This window comes from Corvus kubaryi, unplaced genomic scaffold (assembly GCF_017639235.1).
Source record: "Corvus kubaryi isolate FWS band 111438036 unplaced genomic scaffold, C.kubaryi_AGA036_p1.0 37392, whole genome shotgun sequence".
NCBI classification, from domain to species: Eukaryota; Metazoa; Chordata; class Aves; order Passeriformes; family Corvidae; genus Corvus; species Corvus kubaryi.
In genome coordinates this window covers 434,706-462,664 of record NW_024581131.1, presented here as the reverse complement: position 1 = coordinate 462,664, position 27,959 = coordinate 434,706, and the positions used below count along the sequence as shown (strand labels likewise).

The 27,959-nt window shown below is 46.7% G+C and overlaps 1 protein-coding gene and 1 long non-coding RNA gene across 4 annotated transcripts in view; one reads left to right on the top strand and one right to left on the bottom strand.

The window, feature by feature from the left end:
- SWAP70 (switching B cell complex subunit SWAP70) overlaps positions 1-2,064 on the top strand; it is a 35,535-nt gene extending 33,471 nt beyond the window's left edge. Inside the window, exon 12 of the mRNA XM_042038397.1 lies at positions 20-2,064. Within this exon, the coding sequence (XP_041894331.1) occupies positions 20-129 (110 nt within the window). The 3' untranslated portion in view covers positions 130-2,064. The remainder of the gene's footprint in view (positions 1-19) is intronic.
- LOC121669447 overlaps positions 1-27,959 on the bottom strand; it is a 62,243-nt gene that overhangs the window by 12,733 nt on the left and 21,551 nt on the right. For 2 of the 3 annotated variants that reach the window (XR_006017771.1, XR_006017773.1), the window contains 4 exons: positions 20,980-21,115; positions 13,067-13,138; positions 9,114-9,276; positions 5,350-5,446 (listed from right to left, as the gene is read on the bottom strand). This is a non-coding gene — a long non-coding RNA (uncharacterized LOC121669447). Of the gene's footprint in view, positions 1-1,634; positions 4,199-5,349; positions 5,447-9,113; positions 9,277-13,066; positions 13,139-20,979; positions 21,116-27,959 lie in introns of those variants that run through there. The other variant, XR_006017772.1, reaches the window with a different exon arrangement.

Below are 27,959 nucleotides of genomic sequence, written 5' to 3'. Positions count from 1 at the left end.
ATTGCTCTCTGTCTTCCAGGCTCCAAGAATCCTCACTTCATCACAAACTGGGGCCCAGCCGCCTTCACTGAAGCTGAACTGGAGGAAAGACAAAGGAGCTGGAAAGGGAAAAAAGCCACTTCCGAGTGACAGTGGCAGCTGATGTGTGGCCCAGAACAGGAGCCCACCTCCCCTCGTTCTGCTTTGCACAGAGCAGCCTCTCGCTTACAAAATTTAGTTTGCTCAGCAGGTTGGGCCTTTCTGCTCATGAAATGCTGTTTACCACGCTGGAGTGTCTGCTCAGAGCTCAGCCATTACAGTGTGTGGTGTCTGACAGGATGTGCTGTTTTCCCTCACATTTCCAAGACTTTGCAACTGAAGATTTGTACTGAAATGTAGGTTGTGACAGAGTTGTTCCTATGCTAGCCTGTAACGATCTGACAGCAGCTAACCAGTCAGGCAGCAGCACTTTCATTCCAGCAAGTGAGGGAAGCAGTTGTTCCACTGGTTCAGTTAGTATAATTTCAACCCAGGATAAATCAGTCCTGGAGGTTGTGTCCAACTCTGAGATGGAGCATTACCTTTCCTTCCACTGAGCCTCCTTTCCCTTTTGCTCTGTCCCTCTGTTGCTCTCTGCACGGTGCTTAGTGCTCAGACACATTCCCTTGGCAAGGGGGGGCTGGCATCACTGGGTACCTGCTGCTTGCTTGGATTTGGTGTCCTGTTTCCCTCTCTTTGCAGGAATCCAAACAAAAGAACTGAGATAACCATGTAGAAAATGCTGCTGTAAGACATTCGGAAAAAGTAGTAGTGCAAGACTGGTTTTGTACTGTCTGAAACTTGAGAAGTGCTAAATAAAGCCTTGAGAGTTGTCTTCACAGTTCAAAAGATGCAGTTTTGGCTTACAGGTTTCTGAAGCAGATGAGTGGAAGGTGGTAGCACACACAGGACAAATATCCTCTGTGTCAAGGCTGTGTTTGTGCAAGAAATCTGATTATAACATCCTACCATTTTTAGATGTAGCACTTCTGCCTTACTTTTAATTGGAGGCCAGATTAAAAAAAAGTACGAAGAAAACTTTTTTCTTTTTAATAAAAATGATAAATGTGTAGTGATACTGCTTTAGAAAAACCCAAGTAATTCCTGTCAATAAAATAACTTCAGTCTTTCTAGTCCCAAGGTTTCCCAAAGAGCTTGCTCTGCCTCACAGTTCTCTCCTGGGACAAAGCCAGTTATTTGTGTTTGTGTAGGGAAAAGGAACAAGCCTGTGACTTTGCTTTGCAGATCTCCCACACCAGGCATTGCTCAGTAAAGCAGGATTCCTGCCAACTTGTACAGACATTTTGAAACCCCCCTCCTCGAGGAGCAGGTGCCCACTGGTGTGGCTTGTGAGCAGCTTTGACTGTCCCCCAGCCATCCATCCCTCACCTGCTTGTTAGTTCAGCTACATGTTAAATTATTTGTAGTAAATAGAGAGTAAAATTTTCAGGAGGATTAGCAGTGCCTTAGTGTGCAGCACTGTGATACTTGGGTCTTGGAAGAGCAGAAGCTGTACAGAAGTGGTGTCCAGATTTGGAAGTCAATAGCATTTTATTTGTCTATTAACTAAGACTCACTCAAATACTGAATCTTCTCAGACATTTATTCTCTGGTTATATTTTTATACTAATTGAAATCTTTAATGTTTCAGTAAAGGGAGTGCTGATTAGAATGGCAGGAAAATCTAGGATCTTCCTATTTATACTCACTGTACAGGAAAACCATAGTTCCTTAAGCTTGATAACAAGGCCTTTTTTAAATTGATCACGTTTACAGAAGCAATGTGAAGAAAAATCCAACCACCTGTAATAGAATTACTAATGTACACAAGGTTAAACTTTGCTAAAGGAGCTGGAACAGTATTTATAACTACCAGACATTTTATGTGGAGAGCAGAAGGGATATTGGGGCTAAAGTTGTTTAATTTTTCTAACAGTCTTTATTTTGGACAACAGTTTTTTAAGAACACCAAATGATGCATGTTTTCATATTTTTTACTGTTCTTTAGATTTGGCTGTTTAATAAAGTAATATAAAGTCATTTACATTTCGGAATTAATGGATGTCTTTTTGTCTGGATTTACTTTGGGCTGTTGGAGTTCAAAAATCCAGTAACTGCTGTGTGGAAGAAGTTTAATGGTTGGATCAGTGGTCACATGGTAACACACACAGACTTTGTTTTAGCAGCGCTCCTGCTCTTAAATGTTCGTATTCAGTACACCTTGATGCAGTCTGGGGCAAGGGCAGGGCAGCTCTTGGAACAGCCACACAGCCCCCCCTCACAACGTGTCAGCCCTGCCTGTCTGTGTCTGTCTGTCTGGGGTCAGCTCTTACTCACTGGCAGAAGAGGAAATGAGACAAGGTTCCTTTTAGCTCTGTCGTCCCGCTTGCTCTGACAAATTAAGAAAGCTTTGTTTAAAGCTTTGCTCAGTAAAGCTGGGGGCAGTGGTTGGTTTAAAAATTAAACTACTTGCATGCTGAGCAAAAATACCACTTGAGAATGAGCCCCTTGGAGCGACACTGAGCAGCATCCAAAGGGAGCACAGAGCTGTGAGTCACCACCGATCATGGATCAGGGAGCATGGAAAGCTGCATCCTGGTGTGCCATCATTTCCAGTGGGGCCAAGGGTTACAGCTCTCCTATTCCCACGAACCAACGAGCCCCCTCAGGGTGAGGATCTGAACTGTGGGGTTAGGGATGTCTCTGGTCTCCCCAAGAAGCCCTAGCTACACCCTGGGCTTACATAGAGGTGGGGGGAAAGCTGTGGCTGCTGTTCCTGAACCTTTGGGAGATGCACTGGAGGGCTCAGCCCACTTATTTTATCTGCCAGATTCAGGTTTAATTTACCTGCTGCTGCTGTAACAGCCCTGCAAAACACTACCCCACTGCCGTGCTGTTCCTTCTAGGAAGAGGATGGGGTTTGGTTTGGGGTTGGTTTTTTTGTTTTTTTTCCCTGTGATCATTTTATGGACCTGATTTATGAGCCATGCACACTGGATCACACATTCCCAAACTAACAGGCTGGCTTCCAGCAGCTCATGTTATTCCTGTTCCACTGTCCTTCATGAACAGTCACAAAAGCAAAGCCTCTGTGGGGGAAAGGAACAGTGTCTTAGGATAGAAATTGTATCCTAGGGGTTGGGGGGGACCCCAACCCCAAAAGAAGCACCTGTTTGTGCCTGTTAATGGCAGGGGGTTAAGCAGGTGATCATTAAGGCCCCTTCCAACTCAAGGCATCCTGTGATCCTATGGCTCAGTCACGCAGAACACCTGGAACAGGAGCTGCCCCATCCATCTCAGTAGAAGTGAACGGAAAATAACTGCTCTGATTTTTATCTCAAATATGTGAAGCAGTTACGCAAACAACTTTTGAACGAACCGGTGCAGGGCCAGGAAAGGGCCACAAGGCCTTTCAGCTGCTTCGGGGAGAGAGGTCATTATTTGTTAGCCGAAGGAAGGGCTGCAGAAGGGCGGCAGGTGTGCCGTACACTTGTCCTCTCACAGAACGACGAACTCCTTCTACACTTCACAAGATTTTTAGGGGCTTTCCCAGTCTGCCGGTACCATACTGGTTACTCGATAATTGTGGCTCTCCCTGCTTTTTTGTTTTTGTTTTTGTTTTTAATGAATCTTTTCGGGTCACTGTGGCAGCCCCTGCGGCCCCCGCCCGGCTGCCCACGCCGGCGCACGGAGCTCGGCGCCGCCGGGCAGGAGCGCCCGGGCCGGACCTGGGGCTGCCTCATCGCTGGGCTCCGGCTGCCACCTCGTGGTGGCCCAGCCCAGCGTCGCCCGCCCGCGATCCTGCGGTGTTCCCGGCCTGTGGAGGTGTCCCGGGACAGCCACCCCCTCTCCTTTCCCTCCCAGCAGCGGGTGCCAGGGAAAGGGGCTGTGCGCCGAGCCTGCGGCTGCAGCACCATCACCACCTCCCTGCCGCGGCCACCGCAGCTCTGTCCCTGCTCCATGAGCCCGTTCGGTTCCTCTGCTAGCTCAGTATGCCCACAGGCATCCCGTCAGACTAGGAAAAAATGATTTTCTTGTTACCACTGGCCTCGGCGCTAATTCAGACGTATTTTCCAAAGAAACCCCGCCGCACTGCAGGAGGACAACGTGTACAGTGGATACAGCATCCCGCAATCTCCGCAGGGGCAGCTCGGGCTGCCATGCGGCTTTCCTTAGGGTGCTAAGGCAGAGCAAAGAAAAATCTGTGAGGAAGGCTGCTTCCCTGCAAACAGCATTTCCCCAGGTGCCTGCGTACATGCCCCGGGGCTGCAGGAACGAAGGACGTGCTCAGCATCACGTACTCCTCTTTTGGGAGCAGGGCTCACGCTCATCCCTTCAAGCCACAGGGTGGGCGTGTGTGAGGAGAGGGTATCAGCCCGTGGTGTAGTGCTAATGCGGCCGTGAGGGCCAAAATAAAATGCAAATGGAAACTTTGTGACGCTTCGTGAATTTAGAGACTATTGTGGCTTCCACACACTTACTGTGAACTCCAACTACTCGGAAATGCCAGGAAGCAAAAGTGAAGAAAAGCACCGTTTTATGGACTTGCTTCCTGAGTATGTCAGAAGTACCCATCCTTCAAAAAAAAGGAAGGTGTAGTGGTTGTTTTAACACATAAGATGAAACAGTATTTGGCAAATGTAGCTGCATCTCACCTCCAGAAGAAATTAAACTTGGAACAGGATGATGCAAAACAGTTAAATTAGAAACATCCTGAAAAGCCTTGAGAGGGAGATCTAATGAGGCAGTTTTTAACACCCTAGAAAAACCAATTGACAAGAGCCCTTCTTCTGCCTTTTTTCTTATATTTTAGCCTAATTGACAGAGGAAATGTAAAAGGATATGAGCAGCAGGGTCAGAGGAAAGCCCATGGCAGACTGGGCAGAATGTTGATAAAAAGAAAAAAAGAAAACATGATCTCCAGCACAATTGCACTCACTTTCCCCCATCAAACATTACTTTAAATTCCTTAATGAATAAAACCACCAAAAAAATAACCCCTTCTGCCCTACTCAGCCTGGTCATAGCTCACATCACTCTTCTGCCTGCCAAAGGGTCTTGATCTAGCACCAGCTTTACACATTGTTATTAATATCATTGCTAATTAATAGAGCTTCTTGCCATGGCTGCAGCACACAAAAGGCTTTAACAGGATCTGGGCCTAACGATGTCTTCATGCAAACACTCACGGGCTGTTATTCTTGTTGTTATATTTTTTCTGAGCACACATTGATATCTCAGATGGGATTAAAAGCTCAGGCATAGTCATGAGACAGTTTCAAAAGCAGCCTGGACTTGGTGTTGACACAAATTATCTGTTTCAATGCCTACCTGATCATAGAGATTTCTCTTCCCACTCTGAAGAGGCTTGTGCAGCTCAGCCCTGACTCGAAGTGCAAGTGCTGGGGTTCTGGTTCCTCAGTCCTGACTAAAAAAGAAAAGAAACTCAACAAACCACACTTCAAAAACTTTTTTATGGTCAGACTTTTCTTAGCCATTTTCAGAAAGTCCCTCTCATACTGGAACTGAAGTTTTGCATTTGTAGCAGTGCAAGGTTGTGTTCTCTGAACCATTTCCTTTGCCAGTGATGCTTTGGGCCATTTTACTCTCTCCGAGCCATAGAGTCAACCACCACATCTCTCTGTGAGGGAGGACCATGCCCCTTTTTCACCCAGGCTTTCCTCCCAGCCAGAAAGATTGTGTGGCCATGGGCTGCTTTTTCCCAGACAGGAGGTGGGAAATGACGGGAGCAGGGTACAGCCTGCTCACACCTGGGCCCCACCAAAAGCTGAGTGGTGTGGCACTGCTCCCTGTGGGGATGGAGGTGCCACCTTCTGTGTTTGCTGGTTTGCTTTAGCATGGCCACTGCCTGCCTGTGAGGGTTGCACGATGTCCAAGGGGGTCTCTGCTGGCTGATGGAGCTTCCTGGGGAGATGGCTGGCCCAAAACAACCAACACCTCAAGCCTGGTCTCACAGAATAGCTGCACGTGGTCCCTCTGGCAAAGAAAGCCACCTGCCCGTGCTCCAGCACACTCTCCTCACTGTCACCATGACAGATGGCAAGAGTCAAGCCTACAGCTGCTCTCACTGCACCTCCAGCCAGCAAATCCTTCCCACCAGCAGGAGAAAATCCAGAGCCTATATTCCTTGAAATCATGCTTCAAGGAACAGCACAGGCATGGGGTGTGGTAGGAGAACCAGCCTGTCAGAGGGAAAGGGGACAAGAAAACACTGCCAGGCGCTGAACACCCGTGCTGGGCCAGGCTGCTGTGAGCGCAGAGCAGGGAGCAGTCCTGCACAGCTTCGAAGGCAGCTCTGTCTCTGCCTCCGCCCTCGCCCTGTTCTGACCAGTCCCTGCCCCTGGCGTCCCTGGGGCTGCCAGCAAATCTGAGGTGCTCTGTGCTGCAGGCTGGCACAGATCTTGCGGCAGAAAGCTCCCGATGAGCGCTGAGCCCGGGGCAGCCTGTGCCGGGTCCAGGGGAGCGTCTGCTGAGCCCACACCACCTCCAGGAGAGCAGAGCTGCACAACCACGCTCTGTTCTTCCAGTTTTCCATTCTTTTCTCATTTTCATCTTGCCCCTCCTGATGAGCCCCAAGTCCCTACGTGCCGAAGCAGGATGAGAAGACTGACACGATTTTTCCAAAGCCCCCGGCGAGTCGTGGGACCCGCAGCCCAGGGCTCCGCCAGCTCCTGCCCCGGCAGGCCGGCCAGGCAGCGGCAGCTGCTCCCCCAGAGACGGGGAGAACAATAAGAAATACCAGATCTGCCGCAGGAATGCGGGAGATACCGTGGCGGGGGGCCCTGAGAGTCTGGGCAGGATTTGCTCACGGCTTGGCCGCAGCCCAGGGGATGCTACTCAGGCCGCGCTGTCGCCGGCCGCGGTGGCGGGGGATGCGCGGGGGATGCGCGGGGGATGCGCGGGCCCCCCCCGGGCGCCGGACACCAGATGGCAGCCGGACACCGTCGCAGAGCCCCGGAGAGCCCGGGGAGCTCGGCCCTGCTCGGCAGGCTCCTAATGAATCACATCTGCGGCTCCCGCCCGGGGAGGCAGGGCCGGGGATGCGGCACCGCGCGGGGCTTTCGCGGCTGAGCCGGTCCCACGCTCGGAGCCGCGTCACTCGTGTACGTGCAGCACCACACTGCTGCTGCTGCGGGACGAACCCACACCCAGCAGCGGCCAAAACCTCTGCCCGGGGCTGCCTGACCTCCAAAGGAAGGAGGGAGAGGACTGGGAAGAGGATGACCAAGGCTGCCAGCACAGCTCGGGGGCTTCACCCAAGGCTGTGCAGCCGCGGTGCCCTCTCTCCCTCCTGTGGGCACGTTGTCACCCTGAGCTGCTCAAGTGACTGAAACCAGGGTCTGCACCCGCCGCTGCCAAGGCCTGACACGCCAGTTAGAGAGTCATTACTCTGTTGGGTAACATTTTCCCTCAATGACTTAGGAACTTTAACCCAATTTTGAAATGTAGGGGAGGCTAAACTAGATTACCTTAGCTCAACTGCTCATGTCATAAGCCCTTGAGAAGTGGGACTGGAGAGTTTTTCCTCCAGAAACCTTTTGTTGGCTCACAAAATCCTCGTTTTTTTCTTAGCTCAGACACCAAGAGGGGGAGTTTTCAACTTCCAAAAATAAATCAAAGACACCACGATGCCTGTAGGGTATTTGTTTCTCCATTGGAACGTGAACCTGGTGGTTTAGTTTAAGGGAGGCTAAGCCAACTCTCACATTTTCTGCATTCCTCTTTTTCCTGATAGATCAAGATCGACAGGTTTGAACTGTTGTTTTAATGAAAACCTACTACTCCTGAGAGGGTTTCCTGTTTTAGAAAGATGATATTTCAGAGCTACAAAATTCCAAACAATTTGACTTGCTATCACCTTCGTCAGGTCCCTTAACCTCCTTATGCCTCAGCTGGGCATTGATGAAAGGTGGGTGATTTTTATCCACTAATAAAGCACAGAGACATCTACAAAATCATAATCCATCCCTAAAAAGAGGGCTCTTTAAGTGATACCCTAAAGCTGTGTCCACAAGGTGCAAATCAGAGATTGTTGAGTGAGGCCTTGGAAAGAGCCACTTGTACCAGGGCACGACCAGAGCCCCTGGCACCAGCCCCTGCCAGCCCCTTGTAGAGTCACCTCCAGCTCCTCCACCTTTATTCCTGATCCCTGGCCACCAGAAAACCTCATCTGCGCTTTTGGGTAACAACCACAAGTTGAAGCAGCCTTTAGCCTCTAATTAACTGGAGTTAAATCACCACATAGCTACCCCCAAAGTTTCATGGAAATTAGGCCAACACTCCAGCCAAGTCCTCTTTTTTCATCTCTCATCTCTCATTCAAGCTGCTGGTACATTTCCCCCTCCCCTGTGCATGTGGAACCCTGAAAACACTCTGGGGTAAATCTAAACATGACCAACCTCAACAGTGCATCTCTGGAGAGTTTTCAGAGCTTAAGCTCTGCAACTCAGAGTAAGTTTGGGAGTAGGTGCAAATCCCTTGTTGAAGGTTCAGGTATTTGTTTTAAAGTTACAAGTACAAGAGGACTCCCTGAATAAATTTTTGGTCCAGGAAACTGAGCTTCAGCTCCCAGTTTTGTTAATTCTGCAATCCAAAATGTTTTCTTTGCTGTTTTTTTTCCCTGACTTTTAAAGGCAATTAGGATTTTCCAACTGTTCTAACAATTTAGATGCTCTAATATGTAAAAACACTTTCTTGTGTTACGAAAGTTTCTCCAAATTGTAAAATGCGTTACAAAGGGGAGGGAGCCAGCCCCATGTACACTGTCTGGGCTGCTCTTCTGGCAGAAAATGACAGCTGGCAGTGTGTAAGGCATGGAAAAATAACTTATCACCCAGATCCTTCAAACAGTCAAAACCGCCTTAGCTGGGCAAACCGGCACTGATTTCTCAGAACTAATCCCTGGAGGTACAGGTCTGCTGACGTCAAGCCTGCTGTGGTTATTGCAGGGCTCACAGCCCTTCTAACATTCTATCTGCAAGCCCCAGTCCAGCCCACTGCACAGAGAAGCTCTTCAGAAGTTTCTGATAGGGGTGGCTGCGACTGTCGAGGGCCCTTGACGCCTCCCCACTCACCTGCTCCAGCTGTGCAGCCAAGGGTTTTAGGGATCTCTGAAGCTCACACTTCAAGAAGCCAGCTGTTCTCCTGCTTGACGCAGAAATCCTCCTGGAACTTTGCTGCTTCCTGTCCGAGCTCCTCTTTTAAAGCCACATTTTCTGCCTGCTATCCGAAAGAAGCCTATAATAAAGGAGAAGACAGCAAAGCTCAGGAAAGCACTTATCTGACATGTAAAAGCTCACAGGTGCAACAGGAAGGGATGCACGTGCCCATCAGGAAAATGGGAAAGGCATTAATGATTTTCAGAGCTAGATTCTCACTTGTTATTTCTCGCTGGCTATTATTTTTGAAAGACTTGAGGATTCCTTTTATCAGGGAATGTTTCTGGAAAAGTTCTTGCAGAAAGAGCTTCTTTTTTTTTTAAATCCCTTTGCATTTCAGGTAGATGAAGCACTTCATAAGTACTGCTCAAGCGCAGGAGTAATTGGGATTTTGGGGGATGCTGAGACTTATCAGCTTGCTGGAGCTGCTGGAGCAGAGCCAACAGCTGTGATGAACCAGCCCTGTGCTGGTGGTGGGATGGTACATCCCTGCCCCACAGACCTGCCAGTGAGCTGCTTCCTTCTGAATGCAGAGCTGCACGTGGCCACATTTTCTGCTTCCCCCGTTCTGCAGCGCAGACATCCCCCGGGGTCCCAGAACTGCAGGATGAAAAAGTCATCCTTCCTTCTGGCCTGGATCCTGGACAGACATGTGCACATGCTTAGTGCTGAGCATGTGAGTAGCAACACTGATCTCCATGGAGCAATCCGCACGCTTGAGCCTCTGCACATTTGGGAGCAGGGGAGAGGAGGACACTGGGTTCTCTGGTTGCCTGTTTTACATACCACTCCTGGAGATCCCACCCAAAAGAGAGCTGCGCAGCAGGATGGCGCTGAGCTACACAGCTATTTTTATTTCCATCTCTTGTGGCCTTGCTGAGCCCTGCTATGAATTATCTGGGATATCACACCCCAGACAAGTCCAAACAACAGGTCTTGCTGCAGACTGTCTGTGTTTAGAGGGATGATCTAGTTACTGCTTTCCCCCCACCCCGTCTTCTTCCTTATTCCCATTAGTGACACGCTGGCTGCAGAGAAAAGTTATTCATGCTCCAGAAATGTAATATTTACTCAAAACAATTTTTATTTGGCTTGGCTTCTTCCCAGTGCCATAAAGTGATAGCCAGCCCCAAGTGCTTACATAGACAACATGTGCATCTGAGTCATATTTATGATCCCCGTTATAAAAAGCACACAACCTTGTTTTTTGGTGCAATAGGATGGGACTGAAGGCATCAGCACATCTTGAGCATAGCCTGTCTCTGGAATCTGCAGAAATTTGCCATGCTCCAAATTTAGAACTTGTGGGTGGAAGCTCGGTCAGGAGCCAACTTCTTATACCATTACATCACAGGAATTGAGGGCTTCGTGCCAAGGATCCAAGGAAATTAATAAAGAGCAGAGGCTGTCCAGCTGTTTGAATTTAAAGTCATGGCAGAGAGGTAATTATTAATAAATACAGCTTTATTCGGAACATCGTAATCTCGTTGCTTAAATTGAACATATCCCCTCTCTTTACTGCAGTTTACTATTCTGTTAGAACTTGCGAAGACAACAGGAAGGGATTAACATCTGTAAGAGAGAGGCCCAGGGAAGCTGGGATCCTTCTCGACAGAGGCCACGCTCCAGTGATGGCTCTCCAGCTGAGCACCGCTCCGCCGCTGCCAAGGGCATCGCGGCTCCCCCGGCTGCGGGAGGGGGCTGGAACGTGGCGTGCATTCTTCCAGCTAAAACACACAAAGGTCTCCAATGGACGGGGATCAAAGCCATAGACAGCTAATTTGAAGAGAAATTCAATTTGTTTGACCTCCCTGTGCTGGGGCAGCCAGTGCAAGCTCAAATGTCACAGCCTCCAGGGAGCTGATGGTAAAGCACGGGGCCACGTACCAAGAGGCACAGGGTGACCTGAGCGACCTCCCATCCTGTTTAGGATGCACCGTGTGTGCCCATAGCCCTGGCAGGGCTTGGTCCTGGGTGCAGAGTGTGGCTGGGCTTGGGGAAGGGCCGTGCTGGTGCTGGGAGGGGGCCACTGCCCCGTGCCCCCACAGACTGTGGAGCCCGGGTCTGCCACATGCCGCTTTCGGCACCTCAAACGCACAGCGCACACGACAGGCACCTTACAAGCCCCAGCCCACAGCCCCAGCAGGACAGGCTCTGCAGGAAAACACCTGGCTCTGCACACAGAAAGGTGTCAGGGGTCCCAGGGCTTGGTCTGCAAGCCAAGGGCTGAGCACAGGCTTGTCATGAAATACACAGCCAGGAGAATACAGCAGTGTCTTTGGGAAAGGGGCTCCCCTGATGCTTAAACCACAGAAATGCTGGTATGCAGCTTCAGAGATTTACAGCTTATACTCTCCTCAAGGGTATGCAAAAGCCATGAGTAATTAAAAATATGGCTCTGGGTTCTCTAGGAAGTTCCCTATTTCCATTTTACAGATAAACAAGCTGAGGTGAAAGCAACTGAAAGCTGCTTCAGTGGAACGATACTGCCAGCAAGCCAAACGTTAGAGTTCCCCGGGAGATGTTCCTGCACCCACAGACACCTCGTCGTGCTTGCACATGTATTTCTTGCAGCAGCACATACCAAACAGGTTTATGCATCCATCCCTCACCAGGAGCCAGCACAGCAAAGACTGGGACTTGCAGCTTCCAACACCCCCAGCTTTTGTCTAATCACACACACAAAAATATTAAAAAGTATGGTTTAAAAACCATAACCAGCAGGTTAAAAAAAAGTAAAAAATAATCACTTCAACGATGTGATCACAGGGTGACAATTTCCACAAAGGAAAGAAGACAGTCACTTATAGGGATAAAAAGCAGAAATCAAGTCAATTAAATTCAGTGATCTTAGAATCACAGAATAGTTTAGGTTGCAGAAACCTCTAAGTCATTCCTCACTTCTTAAATGTGGTGTTTCCACCAGCAACACAGGCATGGGCACGCAGGGGGTGTTACAAGAAGTCAGGCTGCTCTAGATTCAACAGGCTCTATTACTGGATAAACCTCTTGTTTTTTACCTAGAAAAATAATGATGCCAACCATTCATTCCTGCCAGAGAACCTCGGAGAGATCCTGGCCCTGCTCAAGTACAATGCTATGCATTTTTTGTCTCAGCATGTAGCTGTTCATGCTGGACTGTGTATTTTATGTTTCTGTGAACAGCTGTGAACATCTAAAGATTAAAAACCTCAGGTTTATTAAACATCCCACTTATGGTCAAGAGAAGCCCCCTGTGACGCATGACTCACAGTGGGAAGCTGGGACACTGCAGTGGGTGAGGAGAGCCTTTGGCTGCTGCTTCCCTGCAGGGTGGGAGACCTTTCTGGGTTCTTTCTGGTAATCTGGACTGGCTCCTGGAGCTGGCTTGTGCATGCTGAGAGCATTTTACATGGCTCTGAAGCTCCACCTCAAAACAGAATGGCATGAAGAGACTTTGAGGAGGGACAATACAGGGTTTTCCTCAATGGCTAAAAATACCTGTAATACAGGACTGAAAAGGACAAATGGACTTCAGTGATTGGATAACTTGAGGAAAAATTAAAACAAAAAATTGTTATTGGGGCAAAAAACTCCCCAAAAAGTATCACCAGATATTTGCCAGAGTAAAAAGGCAAAGGAGTCTTTATTTTCTACATGAGTGCCCCATGGTAGGTTTAGTTTGAGGAGTGAAGTAGCCATTTTACCTGCAGTATTATGCTGTTTGGTACCCCAAAGCTTGTTGGTGTGTGTGGTCCTCTTGCATGAGAGAGTCTGCAAAGGCAATGCCACTGCTCCTTCCACATGAGGATAAAGGTGGAAGAAAAATGTCAGCAAAATGAGCAGCCTTAGGGGTATCATCATGCACCTGAGAAGCTGGGAATGCCTACCTGTCAGGATGCTCATTGTCCTCAGCCCTTCCTTTCAGGTTTTGCAGGACAGTAATCCCACTTCCTGGAGTGCTGCATTAGACAAGTAATTGTAGTTAGCAAGTGATTCTATGGAAGTAGCTGAAACACTTCAAGCTATGGCCCAACAAATTTCTAACCCATGGCTAATCTCCAACTCTCTTCCCACCGAAGTCAGAAGAAATCCCTCCTGCCCCATCTACAGTTCTTAGAAATGCAGCGAGCATTTAAAATTTTGGAGACCGTGCCCATTCTTATAACTGGGCAAGAGTCAGATTTCCATAATGCTACTCCTGCTGCAGAGACACTTCCTTCCCAGAAGTTCCCTTATCTCCAGCAGACCATCCCTTATTTCACTACTAGTTCTAGATGCAGCTAAGCATCATCCTATTTAAAAGCCCTCTTCCAACAGCAGTAGCAATAAACACATTTGGCCAGCTAATTCACCTTCTGCAGTCACGGAGCTGGACCAACAACCTGCCATATCTTCTGGCACTGTAGCTTGTAAAACCAACTCCAACTGGTAGCACAGAAGCATAGAAAACATGGAGAAGGGCTTTATGAGACGGTGGGTTTGTGGCTTCTTATTTTGACTTGTTTCCATGAGATTCTTAAAAGTCTCAGGCTGGAATGAAGGGACCTTGGTTGCGCCTTATTTTCCAGCAGTTTCTTTCAAAGATGAGTCATTTGGAAAGCACGGAAAGTATCACAGTAATTGCTTTGATGTCTTTAATAGAAATTTGGGATGGATTTGAAAGCAATGAGGGAAGTGCTGTTATTTCCTTTTGGAATGGCAGCCCGACATGACTGGTGCTGTTATACAACACAGCGACCAAACAGCAGTGCACACGCGAGCCTGGCAGCGGCCGAGGAGCTTGTCCTCCTAATCAAGTTTAGATCTGGATGCTGATGGACTCAGCAAACAAACACTCATGTTTATTATAACAGAATGAACAGAATGTACTACAGAGAATATGACTCACTTTTCCATAGGACGCCTGTCTATTCTCCGGGTTTGGATAAGGAAATGTTGCACCTCTCGCTTACAGTTTGTTTTACAAAGTTTTAATGAGCCTGTCCCAGTGAGCTGTCACCCTGCCACATAAAACCTGATCCATTTGCCTTTGTGAAAATGTGTGGCTTTTGACAGGACACCCTGCACTAGGCCCTACTAAATCAGCCAGCCAGACTCACTCACAGGTGGTTTTAGTCTGGAGTGCTTTTTGAAATGAAAATATGCAGCCAGCCTCAGTAGCATGTCGGCTGCTTTCCCTTGGGTGACAGGCTGTCCTGCTGCATCCAAAGAACCCCTCCTCCTCCTTCTCTGCGGGACAGAGCCTGCCTTTTAAAACCATGACTTTCCGTAAGAAAAGAGTTTGTTGAAAGCAGAGTTCGAGGAAGGGGCAATGAAGAAATGATCACATTTTTAATTCAAAACATGTAAAACTCAAAAAAAGCTGCCTATTAACTCACAGGAAATTCTGATTAAAGTAGGTGTCCTTACAGGACCCTCCTGCAAGAAATTCAAATGAAGGCAAGGGAAGGGAAAGAGATTTTTAAGTAAACAAGTGAGAAGAGCCAGGGAAAACAAGAGCAATAAGCAGGGTCTCAGGTGGCTGACTTGGCAGAGTGGGGCGTGAAGGAAGGAAGAGGCTGTGGGACAACGAACTGCTGGCGTTTACAGTAGTCAAGAAGTCTCCAGAGTTTGTGACTTTAACCACAAGTTACTTAACAATACTGTATGCTCATTCTCCTTCACATCCAGCCCCAGCCATGCCAGTAAATCCCTCTCCGAGTCAAGAGGGGGGATGCAGTTTCAGGGTGGTGGGGTTGGACAAAGCAGGAGGACTGGCAGAAAGGGTGTTTCACTGCCCCCTGAAATAACAGGAGTCATGATGAGAAATGATGAGCTCCTGGCTCAGGTCTCAGTCCCTGGATAGGAGAAGGCTAGTGAGTAACAAGTTTGGGACGCAGGGACTGCCCTGTGGTGTAGACAGAGCCACTTACAGCTAGAAAGAATTGTTTTTCCGCCTGAAGTCAGCGAAGGCCTTCCAGTGCCAGAAGAGAGTCATGACAGAAGAGAAATGGTGCATTTGTCACTTCCCAGCAACGGGTGCAGGAGAGCAGAGGATCCACTAGTGAAGAGGTGAATGTGAACTGGCACTTCAGAGACCGACTTGTTGCTGTGGCTTTCTACCAGGCATTGAAAATTACTGTGAAAGGTACCCTTGGTTCATGTCTGTGGTGGAGATTAGCCTGGGAATATTTAATTTCTGAAATGGTTTTCTGACTTGCAGAGTCTTAGCTAAGGTTAAAGACTGCTCAGGTTATATATCTCATCCCTATGGGAATTTGCATGGATCTGCAAATGCATTGTTTTAAAGCTACCAGCTGCAATAATGGAGAAATGAACTGAATGACAGAAAAAACCCCTAAAATAGTTACCATTAACCCCAGGAGGGCTGGGGGTGTGTTGAGCTGTGGTTTTCTGTGCTCGGTAGCGATGTGTCATCATAAAGAGCCTACATTCAATAGCAGAACAATGCTGTGCATGGTGTCACCTTCCCAGGGGCTCACTGTGCAACAGCTTCTCCAAACTTCTCCATTTCCACTGCTGAAGCAGCTCATTAAAAAAAATCCTCATACAGCTGGGAATTATAAAACTCTACAAGAGCCTGTGACGCCGAGGACCTTTGTTTGGAGGCACACCTCCGTTTCTAGTGCTTTGGAAGCTGGTCTTTTCCAAAAATCTTTCTATAGATACTAAAGCAAGGATGGATCTGGCCACAGTCCATTCACCATGAGTGATTATATCTTAAAGGGATATTCCCTCTCTTTAAAAATTCCAATTCTTCACATGTTTCTGGTTAAAAAAACCCAGCACAAAAGAACCAACCTTTGTGCCTATGTCAGTGTCTTAGCTGTATGAATTTAAACATTCCATTGTAAGCTAAGATTATCTTGCCTCTTGCCCATTGAGACATGTGGGTTTGGCTTTTTAAGACTCCATAACTAGCCTGCTTGAACCCTGTCCAGCAAGTTTTCATCTAAATTGATTAGGACTTGGAACGTATTTTCTTGGACAAATTGTGGTCTAATGAATAGAACACTCCCTCACAGCTGTCCTGCCAGAAAGCCAAGATTTTTTCTGTCTAAAAATCATCCCAAAGTGACCCTTAGATAAAGTTCAGAATCCATTTTCATTTTTTTAATTAAGAAAAGGTTTGCTTACTTCCATTCCATACATTTCAGCGCTAGGCAGCTGACACAAGATTCCCACTAAACATTTTATTTTAAAGAATTTGGTTGTGATGTCAGGTCTGCCACAGACAATACATTTCTAAACACACTGTTTACATTAAACACAAAGCAAGAGGATGGTTTTAGCAGGAGGAGAAGCCTCTCTCATCCCGGTACCTGTAGATGGCACATAGAGCAAACTCAAGGTCGGCTCTGCTCTCCACACGATAAATTTAAACATTAATGAAGACAAACAGGGAATATCATTGTAAAGCCTCACCCAAGCACCAGAGATTTCCACAGTGCCCTTCTCCAGGGACAAGGCTCCCCAAGAGACCCCTCCTCATCCCCAGTAAGTGCCTTCATGAGCTCACCTTCAAGTCCAAGAGTGGACTGGCTGGGAATTCCTGCCATTAATTAATGCTGGCCAAAAGAAGACAGCACTTCCCCTGGCCACTCCGGGGTAAAAGCTGTCCCACTTAGGATGAGTGCACCTTTTCTTTTTAGCATTTTGCTCCATAGTTGTTCTCCCAAATGTCCCATCTTGAAGCCTCAGTAAATGTTTGTGTTATGATTAGCCCATCTGGAAATTTTATTCTATGACCACTCTCATGGTAGACAAGGAGGATTTCATTCAATCCAGAATACCCAGTGGACATCCATGGTTACATCATATTCCTTATCTCCTAGCAAGAGTATTTCTAGGAACCAGGAGTACAATTTGAGACAAGATCAGATTCTTTCTAGTCTTGCAAAAGATGGTTCTGACCCATGTGGAAATAATGTGTCTTCACCACGTTTTCAGGACTTAACTGACACGTGATGCTCAGAAATTAAATATATGTGCAGGAATTTAAAGGAACTGGTCTCTCAAGAAACACAACTTCCCAAGTTTTTAAAGATTGGTTATATCTCTAGCAAGATATAGGAAACTGAGGCAAAGTCATTTCTGCTCAGCCTTGAATGGAATTTGGCTACTTCAGCTACCAACTATGCTCAGAGAAGAAAAGTAAATGATGAGAAATTGCTCTGTTACAAAAGAAGTGAGCATCATGGTACTTCTTGTGGAAAATGGGTCATAAAAAGACAGGACACATTGGGCTGCACAAATTTACCTGGAATTCCCCAGAGAAGAGAAGATGGTAGCTGCTGCAGCTGTTCTCCAGTGCCTTTACTGAAGGTTGGTTCAGTCACAACAATGTGATTAGTCAATATGCATCATTAGATAGCAAGATCTTACTTAAGCTTATGCTGCTTTGACAGACAGATGCAGAAAAATATCATGCACCTCACCTAAAGTCCATATCATCTTTGGCTGTGGGCGAAGAAAACTGGGTACATCTGCAGCCATTAATTTGAGCCCCATTTTTTAAATTTCTGTGTGCTCTTAAACCATTAGAACCTAAATATAATGACAAGGAATGAGCACGACCAAGATTTGCTAACACTTTATCACACTCTATTCTGCAGCCTCTATTGTCTGGAGATGTGGTTATAATGGGCAGATTATACAGCATTAAACCCTCCTGAAAGCATAGACAGAAAATATGATATAATCTTGCTCGGAGCAATTATCTTTAAACACAAGAACAGCTTCAGTGCCCAGTGGAGAGTGGCAAGCGAAGTTATGAGCCCAAGGCAAAACAGTGACCAGCTGCCAAGAAACATCCTCGTTAGCCTTTGTTAGAGTTTGCCTTTTTAAAGTCATTGTGCAGCATAATTAAGTTGGTAACATGCAGATGAGAAAGTGGAAAAAAATGTGAAGACATAGGGAGATGAAATACTAAAGCACTGAAAGATGTCACCTCCTCTGCAAAATGCTTATATTGTGAAATAAAAAGAGAAGAAAGAACGAGTCATTTCAGGATATGTCTGGAATGAGAGATAAGAGAAGAAGATTACAATCTCCTGGTAGTCTCCCACAAAACCTCTTCATTTGCATTCTACATCACAAGGGCTGACTACCAACACAAAGCAAGAGGGCAAGAGGGCAGTAATGGAGAACAGACAAGATGAACTGCAGCCTAAGAAATGGGATTTCAGGACATGGTGGCTCTTTCAAGATCCTGAGAACTTGATCCACATGTTCCCTGAAATGGCAACAAAGAGAGCTGAAGGCTTGATCAAGCCTAAGTCGTCAGAGAATGATTAACTTGGAGATCAAGGATGTACAAGAAAGCAGAAGAGGGAGCAGACCTTGAGTCAATCCTTGTGATCACCCTCTGGTGGCTCCTGTGTGCTACCAAGTTGATCACAGGCTTTAAGTCTTTTTTGGTTGTGTTCCAGCTTATTAAAGACTCTCAGTTCCTCTCACTGCTTATCTGCTTTGCAGTGTGGGATGTGTGAGTGGTTTTGTGACATTATTTAAAGCTTTTAAGCAGAGACAGACAAAAACCTTTAGATAGAGACAGCAAACTGTTTCTCGAGTTGAAGAGAAGCTTTCAGGCCAGATCCCAGCTATCATGTCCAGGTTAAGTTCCCCTTGCACCATTTCCGATTTGGGCTGTCCTGGGGAGCAGCTGGGAATTTCCTGTTCCTGAGGTGACCCACGGGTAGCATAAGGCCAGACGAACCCAGACTTGTGCTGCCTGCTCCCCCCTGAGAAAAAACGGGGGCTCCCCAGCTTCTGGTGACAGGAGGGGACAACAGGCGTCCACTGTTGTGGTCCCCTGGCTAGGAGCCCAGCAGGCTGAGGTTCCAAAACGTTTCCTGTTTTGGAAAGAGGTGTCTCTGTGTGAGAGCTGTCTCAGTGTGCCTGGAAACACAGGTATTGAAAAGGGGAAAGAAGTGGGATGCTACCAGGATTTGTGTGGCAAGCAGAGGGCTTTGCCCTGGCTTGTGCTCATGGCATGACTCAAAGGCTGGCATGGAGTGGCCCCCCTTTTCCAGGCAGACAGGCAGGAGACTCTGGCAGCAAGACCAGGCATTGCATTCCCTTTAACTCTTACAGACCCAGCAATTAATCAGCACCCAGGAGTCACATGGATTGCCAGCATCCCTGGCTTAGGCTGGATTTCCACTGTGCTTAAATGAGTTCTGCCCAGGGACTCAGTCTCCAACAAAAATCCCCCCAAAACAGGTGCTGAACACCAGATACACCAGATCTAAGCTCTTGGTGGGTGGTGTTTTGCAAGATCCATCCTTGCTGATGGACTGCACGTTTGTACCTCTGTGTTTGGATGGAGGGACAGAAGGGTTACAGGAAAGGCACAATCCAGCATGGTAGGGAATAAGCCAAAATGTCAGGGCTAAGCAAGCAAAACAGATAACCAGAGAGAGATGGGAATGGAGTAGAAAGCTCAGAATTATGGACAAATTAATGAACCAGCAGTACTGGAAATGGGAACAAGCTGTCAGACCTTCATCTCTTACAAGGACCAACGAAAATATCATAATTTCTGATGATTTTGATAGAAATAGAGTTATGCAAGACTGATATTGTTAAAAATGATTTAATTAAGACTCTGTCAGCACTGTCAAGCCTAATTAACCTGGTATTTAGCCTTTTATAGGAGTTCATAAAAATGTGCCCTGCACTATAACCCAGCGTTCTATAAATGGTCCCAGTCCTAGAAGGGTCACCTTTTGGCACAGCTGGCTCTAGAGAGCATCCCACTAAGGTGCTAAGATATCTCTCTCTGAAAAGATTACAAGTTCATGCTGCATTCCTTGCCCACACAGTCCTCTCCTCAGAGTTTGTGGGAATCTGGGGTGTCCAAGGAATGCACAGTCAAGCGTCCTGGCAGCATCCCATCACCAAAATTATTTCACAGAGAATTAATCCCCAATTCTGTCACTTCTTGTCATGTGAGATTCAAATCTCTGCATTTGCCGAGCTGTGATGAGCATGGAAAGGCAGAAACTACACAATGGACTTGCACCACTTGTGAACATTTAGGTTTCTGGGCTGGTTAGTGACAGAAGCAGTTCACTATGTGGAGGAACAGGCTCCTCTGGATGTCAGCAAGAGCCTATGGGTAGAGTATACCACAAACCTCAGCTGCTGTCATGGCTATTCACTGGGGCCACAGCACCTCTAGCACTACCTCCCGCAGCTGTGGGACGTGTTTCTCCGTGCCTTGTGGCAGCAAGCATACAGCAGCCTGGAGTCACCAGTGAAACCAGTTAGGTCTCTAGGGGGCTCTCTCAGAGGGTATTATAGATAAGATTCAAAGAGAGGCTGAAAAATTAATATAAATGAGAGCAAACAACCAACACTCCCAGAAAATCCCATGTTCTGCAACTGTTATTGCTTCATCAGTGACAGGAAAGAGCAGTGTTCTAAAATAGGAGTTCACTTAATTGAATTTCCCTTAAGGCGCAGAAAATAAGCTTCCATGAAGTGGTATCAATTGTTCAACAATAACATGTTCTCCCAGCTGAAAACTGGGTTAGGAATTTGTATTGTATTTTCACAAAACATAATTCCTAGCCCAGTTTCTTCCTCCTCCTCGAGATAACCAGGCAGACTCCACCTCAGTGACCACTGAGTTAGACTATGTGGGTCAGTCAACACGTAACCAATGTTCAGCTTCTCCACACTCCTATGTAACAGAGCCTGCTGGATCCACCACGGGGCTTTAGACACACAAAGCCATTAAAGGAGCTGTTTGCTTAAACACCTTTGCATTTAAGGGTTTTTTTTTTGTAACTACCTCTGTATCTTTATCCTCTGTGCTGGGGTGCGAGGTTCATGACCGTGTCAAGCCCAGGTGAGGTCAGCTGCACACAGAACTCACATCCTTGTTCCTCCTGGGTTACAGGGCAGGCAGAACTGTACAGCTCAGGGTGCTGGAAAATACAAAGAAATACTCAAAAGCTACAGAGCAGTGAGGACTCATACCTTTTTCTGGTCATACAGAAAGTGTTAACAACCAACACTCATGTATTTACGTGTGAAATATTATCTTTCTGAAAGCTTGTCATAAATGTGGCTCACAATGCAGGGATGGCCACGCTTTCCAAGTCTGTGCAGCAGGAAGAACATTTCCTAGGGAATAAGGTCAAAATATTAGCATTCAACTGAATCAGTATGGGCCAAATTAATGAAGTTACTGCTCCATCACAGACTTCCATACATGAAACCTGAGAAAGCGGTTGTATCAACAGCACATCAATCCATGGCACTGGTCAGCAGAACGAAAAACCCAACCTCCAGTTTCAAAGTTTCATTCAGCTTTGGCACAGAAAGGTTAACTGTTGTTTAGACAATGCCTCTGAACAGATAATGTTAGTTAAAATGTTTGCATTCAAATCTTATTACGCAGTGCAATAAGTTTGCTTTCTATGCAAACACTGCGCATCCCGTGTGGAACGGAAAGCTGGGGGGGGCAGACTCTAATGAGTAATAGCTCAATCCCATGGATCCTTTTAAAACTAAAGGCAAGGAGGGGAGAATGTTTACCATCTCCAGACTCCGTGTGTGTCCATCTCAAAGCTTATTCTCCAGGGATTTGCAAAATTATGTGTTTAAATATTCATTATCTTTCTACTCTAATGCTGCTTAAAACTCCTTTTTCAAGCCCAAGGATGACATAGCCAGTGGATGAAAATTATATTCCGTCAAAACAGAGTCTTGTGGCAGCACTGGGTAAGTCAAACGCCCTGATGTGAGGGAAGGCAGCTAAATCATCCATCCAGATGGAAAATGTTGACAGTCCCTTAACCAGAGCACGTCTGCAGCACAGAGAGGTGTGCAATTTGGCTTTGTTCAGCAGACACCATGGAACTATTTATTCTGTCCTCAAGCTGAGCAGGAAGTTTATTAAGCTCGCCTGTTTCTGGACATATCACCTGGCTGCTGTGTTTGCTGTCGGAATGCAGAGTTGGATGGGCCCTTTCTGCACTGACGTAATGCACTGCCATGAGGAGGATTTCTCTGCGAGCCTGAGACCTATTCCTCTGACCCCAGGAGCACACTGCATGTTGTGCATCCAATTCCTGACAGGAATGCTTCATTTTGCTCTTGAGCAACCATTTCTGAGCAAGCCAGGAGCAGAATCCAGCTTTTCTTGGCTGAAAGAATTGGGATGTCCCAAAATGGGGCTTTTTAAACAGATGAGTGAAAAAGCAGAGAGCCCAAAGGACCATCACTCTCCAAAGAAAATCATATAAATCAACAAGGAAAAATTCCTCTCCGTAGTTAGACTTTCTACGATGGTCAAACAGCTGTGTGTTGTTGGGCTTAGCTCTGCTCCAGCATAGCCCTGAATATCCGTTCCACTGTCTCAGCAGGGTCCCAGGGGACACAGCGAGGTCCCTGGGCCTGCCTGTGGCAGAGGCTGAGCAAATCCACTTTGAGTGTGCCCTAGGTTTCCTGTGGGACACTGCCTTGGTTGGACAACTGCTCCTTGCACATCCCCTCCTGCTACCCCAGCGCACCATCATCCTCCCTCCCCTGGGCTGGATCTTCCCCTCTGCTGGGCTTGGCTGAGCTGTGGCTTCCTGCCCTGCCAAAGTGGTGGCTTGCAGCCCAGCACAGCTGCTGGGGACACCCTTGTGCTGCCACCAACTGCTCCAGCAGGCTGGAAAGCTGCAAATGTGGCACTGCTTCCTATGCAGGGGAGCTCCTACCTTCCCCCAGGCCCACGATGTTTGGGGGGTGCTGGACAATGGTTGGGAGCACAGCATTATATCCATCTGGAGGCCCAGGGAAGAGAATGGGGGTGATGACCAAGCTTTTCAGACTTCACGTGGTGAATCACCAAGTTCCCCTGCAAATGCATCAGAGAGAACAGGGGAGCCCTTGTTCTGTAGTTCCCCTTTTCTGTGCAGTGAGCTGAGCATGATCAACCCCTACTCACCAATATAGGCTGTGGGGCAGAATTGATTTTTCCCCACTTTATCTGCCCTCCAGAAATAACTAACAGTTCAATATAAATCCCAAATAATTTCCCTTTACCCTGATGAAAGTTTTCTCTTGAGAGCAAATAATGTTTTCAGGCCACTCTTAACACCTCCCAACATGCATGTAAAATTTTGCTGAATTTAGCCAGCGGACATCTTTTCAAAGTGGATAATTTAAAAGATGTCTTGTTTTCAGCTATAACAGTACAAAATACACTAGGTACTTTGTCCAAAGAATCCCTCCCAGATTTACAGCAGGCCAACTGGATTCATAACTGTTCACAGGCGAGTAATCAAAGAGATTTAAAATAGGAAACATTTTCTCCTCTGTTTGTGCTGAGTTTTTTCAAAGTCAGATGGCAGATACAACATCAGCAATGCATTTCTATTACATATATATAATATGTAATTTAGACAAATGTATAAAGGACCTTGTCTGGCACTTCCTAGCAGCCTGCAGAAGGTCATTTATGAGGTAGGCATTTTTTTAAATATGAATAGGGATGCACTCTTCCAAAGCACACCAATATTTTTGGCTTGTTCTGAACAGAGAAACTTTAACTGCTATAAATATTTCAAGGAGGCTGGATATCTCTTGAGATGGAGCATTACATCTTTTTCACTTCCAGCTTAACATGGCGGAAGCAGGCAAACCCCAGCATTTGTACAGGCACGTCAACCCAAGTGCCACCCCTCAGCACCCCTCCGTGGCCTGATGCTGTTGTAATTATTCCTTCTGTTTCTGCACCCTGCCTGCTTGGCTTTGCATTTTGCTGGACCTCAGAGTCACCTCCATGAGCTACCACAAAACACAGGTCCAGTGGGTGTCACTGAGCCCAGCCTCCTGCTTGAAGCAGGGCTGTCACCAACACAGAGCAGAGCCACGGGTTCAGCTGCTGTCCCAGGCACCACGGGGAAGTTTTGGCATAAAACCTGCAGCAATATTCAAACTTCAGCCCTGCCTGAACTGGTGGCCACTCTAGGGACCACTTGAGCCTTTACAGTCCTGACAGGAGTCAGGAATTCCCTCCTCTGAAGAAAAGAGTGGGGAATGAAGGTCCTCAGCTACACTGAAGTGGCTATTGCTTCACCAAGCCTGACAACGTCATGAGTTTTTACAAACTGTAAAAACAACCAGATTCCAAGCTTTGAAGTGGGGAGAAAAGCTAACTCCATGCTATAATTACATTTTATTTGGACTTCTCTTTCTGTACACGAGAGCAGGGGCTGAAAACACTTATTACAAAGCGCAGAGGAACTTAAAGCACGCTCTTATTTAAACCAGCCTCTATCACTCTTGCTCAAAACAAATACACAATAGAGATAAAGTTTTAGTGTAACAGGACAATGTTTTTAAATTGCTGTCCTGCCTGTTCTCTTTCCAGAGGATTAACATCCACCTGTATGAATGTTTAACCTGTGCTGGCAGGAGGGGGACTGGCAGGGTAGGACTGCATAGGACGCTGCTCCTGTTGTGTTCACCCAGCCTCTGAGGCTCCCCACTGAAGCGTAGGCAGCACTGGTACCCGTTACATGAACACTTCTCAGCAGGTTCCTCATGCAGCTGCAACCAAAGAGGAAAGAGGATGCCCCCTGAGCAGCCTTCTGGGCAGGCCAGGTGCTAAGGAACAGACTTGTGACTTTTGACTGTGTGATGCCCTCATTTTGCTCTGAAGTTTCTCACCATTAGTCGTAAGTCCTACGCATTCCATTTACTTGCATGGTGAAAAGGTTTTTAGAGCAAAAAAATTTCAGATACTTTCTGCAAGTTCATTGAAGTTCAGTAAGCTGTTTCATCTCAGTGGTAGGAACATGTCCACTTCAGCTGGAAAACTTCCTGGCAGAGAGCAGGTCTTTAACAGAGGAGTCAGTACTTGTCAACCATGCAGGAAGCTCGAGAACTCCCTTCTCAGCAAACCTTACACCTTCCTCAACACTCACTGTGCCTCTGCACATGCCTGCAACTACATGCCCCAGAATAATATCCTAGTTTAAAAAGTTTTGGGTTTTTTTTTCCCAAGTTTGAACTTTGGTTTTGTTTTGAAACCTTCCCCTTTTTTTTCCTGACTAATGCAGCTCATAAAGGAACACCTCCCTCAGGCCAAAAGCACTGAAGATGCTTGTGATGATCTGCCAAGATTTTAACAAGGGTGTCCTCAGCACCTCGGAGCTGCACATCCATGGAATGTGGCCCATATTAATAATACTTTAACTTCTCTCAACATGCTCAGAGACAGCGTTGATGCCAACCCACAGGTTCCCAGGGGCAGAATGACAGCATCCACACGGGCTATTAACCTGAAAGACAAACGTTTGCATTTTTTGCTAATCCCCTCAAGTACTTAGTATTTCAGAATATCTTTCCTCATAGTCGCCCTCACAAGACCGTGGAATTACTTATTTTAGACTGAAGGAGGACAGTCATGTGATGGCATTAATTGTGAGACCTGTCACTTGTTTATGACTGTAGCACTGCTGGTACAAAGCAAACATACCAGATTTACAGTTGAAGGGCTTTGCCCAGGAAATTGCTCAGACACATGCAAAACCTCACCAAAAAAGAGCCTTTGGGGGATGTAGGTGTGAATAATTCACAACGTGCCTGGGGAGCATTCCTCTGCACATCCAGGAGCCAGCTCGGGAGGGATGGACCCTGCCTGTGCACCCTGCCTCTATCCTGGGGCAAGCCAAGGAGCAGAGCAGCCCTTCCCCCAGTGTTACAAAGGTATCAGCTGCTTTCAAAATACTGTGCTGACATTCCAGCTGCAGGAGTGCAGGTGACCACTGCAGAAAGGGGGCCAAGGGTTAGTCTTTTCTACGGTAGATGCCACTATGGCATCGGGAGAGATGAAGAACCTCTCGATTTGGACATATACTTTTGAATTACTTCATCAGAAGGAATATTACGGGCAGCAGGGATCTAAGAGAGTCACGTAGCCAGGGCGATTTTATGCTGCTCTTATTGGAAGATGTTGCAACAAGATACTCTGTGCATTGTTTACATTTCCAAAATGACGAAACCAGAGGACAGAACAAATGATACTAAAACCCTGGGCTGCTTCATGTAGTTTCTACACCTTGGCAAATCAAGGTCAAAACAAAACCCCAACATGTCTCCACATCATTTTCTCCCCTCTCACCAGGGGGTAAAGAAAGATTCTTAAGTGCTGTTAAAGGATGAACTTTTAGCATCACTTCCTCATCTCCAGTTGGTTAAGAGAACACAGTGGTCACCCCCCTTGTGCCTGGAGAAGAGAGCTGTCATGGGAAGGCGAAGAAAATACCAGCAGTACTGAGAGAAAGAACAGCAAGAAAGCAAATTTAGTGTTACAGACTTGTTGCCAAGTGGAGGCAAATCTTTTCTTGTTGACATGACACAGGCTTTACTCTTGGGTTAGGTGTGCTGTGCAGGAAAGAGCTGGGATCCCCCCCAGCTGCTCCACTGCTCTTGGTCTGGTTAATCTCTACCAGAAAGACACTTGCCAACCCTCTCCCTTTTCCAACCATCATAAGTATCAAGGTTAAAGATCAAAATTTGAAAACAAAACATGTTGAAAGACTTGTCTTCTCTGCAAGTGAGAAGAAAGTATGTCTAACTCTCCAGTCTGTATGCTTTTCAGTGTGGGCATGCTGCACTATCAGAGTTTACATGATAGTCTTCATCAGGGCATCACACCACACCGTACAAACCAGCCACACGTCAACCCTGCCAGGCAGGAGTAAATGAACATCTTCTGTATTTCCCTGAGCAGAAGATTGAAGAACTGGAGAAATTTAGGGATTTGTGCAGGATCACATCGAAGCAACAGCACGTGAAGGGAGCATCTGACCAAAGTAATGCGGATGCATAGGAAGAAGTCCAAACCCCACTTCAGAATTTGTCTAATTCCCATGGGATCACAGGCCCTAACATTTCATCAGGTCAAGCAAGTCACAGTCTGCTCAAGGATACACATTCCTTTTTTATCATGTAACCACTATGTGACCCTGACAAGAAGTTCAGAGGGTTCTTTTCTCTAGTGTAGGCTCTAATTGCCTTTCTTAAGGGGAGGAAAAAAAAGGAAACAAGACCCAGGTAAGCATACAACAACAAAGCAATCCCTCCAGCCTCACTACACTTCCCTTGCAAACAGCATCAGTACTTTTCTGGTCAGGTACATATACTTTTTATATACACTGTGTAGGTATAAACTTCATACATACTTTTGTGTTCTGGAACAATAATAATTTATGTTCAGGGCACAGCCCAAGCAAGAATCTCACAATACAAGATAATTATCTTGCTACAGTCATGCACCAAGAAGCAGCTACTCCAGCATGGAGTGGGAGTATCCCATCTAGGAAAAGGAAACCAGAGCTTGGAATTGAAGATGCCATGGGGCAGACACCCAGTCCCAGAAGGACATTTAGTCCCCTTTAGTGCACAGAGCTGTGCTCCCCTATGAACAGTAGCACTACACTTCCCTTTCTAGGCCATGGTGGAGTGAGGGGGATGCAAGGGCTGGTCCTGATTTTGGTTCTAGGAATGTTGCAAGATAAAAACCATGTCGGTTTAGCAGTACTAAAGAATAATAAACTAGGCATCCCAAAAAGTCTATTTGTTTTGAGTAACATGTCTATTCCCAACATGTCTATTCACAGTCTTAGTAAGTGACAGCTTCTACCTTTTGCAGTCAGTGGCGTCAGCAGATGTTATGAATTTAGCAATCCAACATTTCAGTGAAGCGTAAACAAATTATAGTGAACAAATGGTCTTGAAATCTGAACTCAGAGATATTTTCTGTAACTC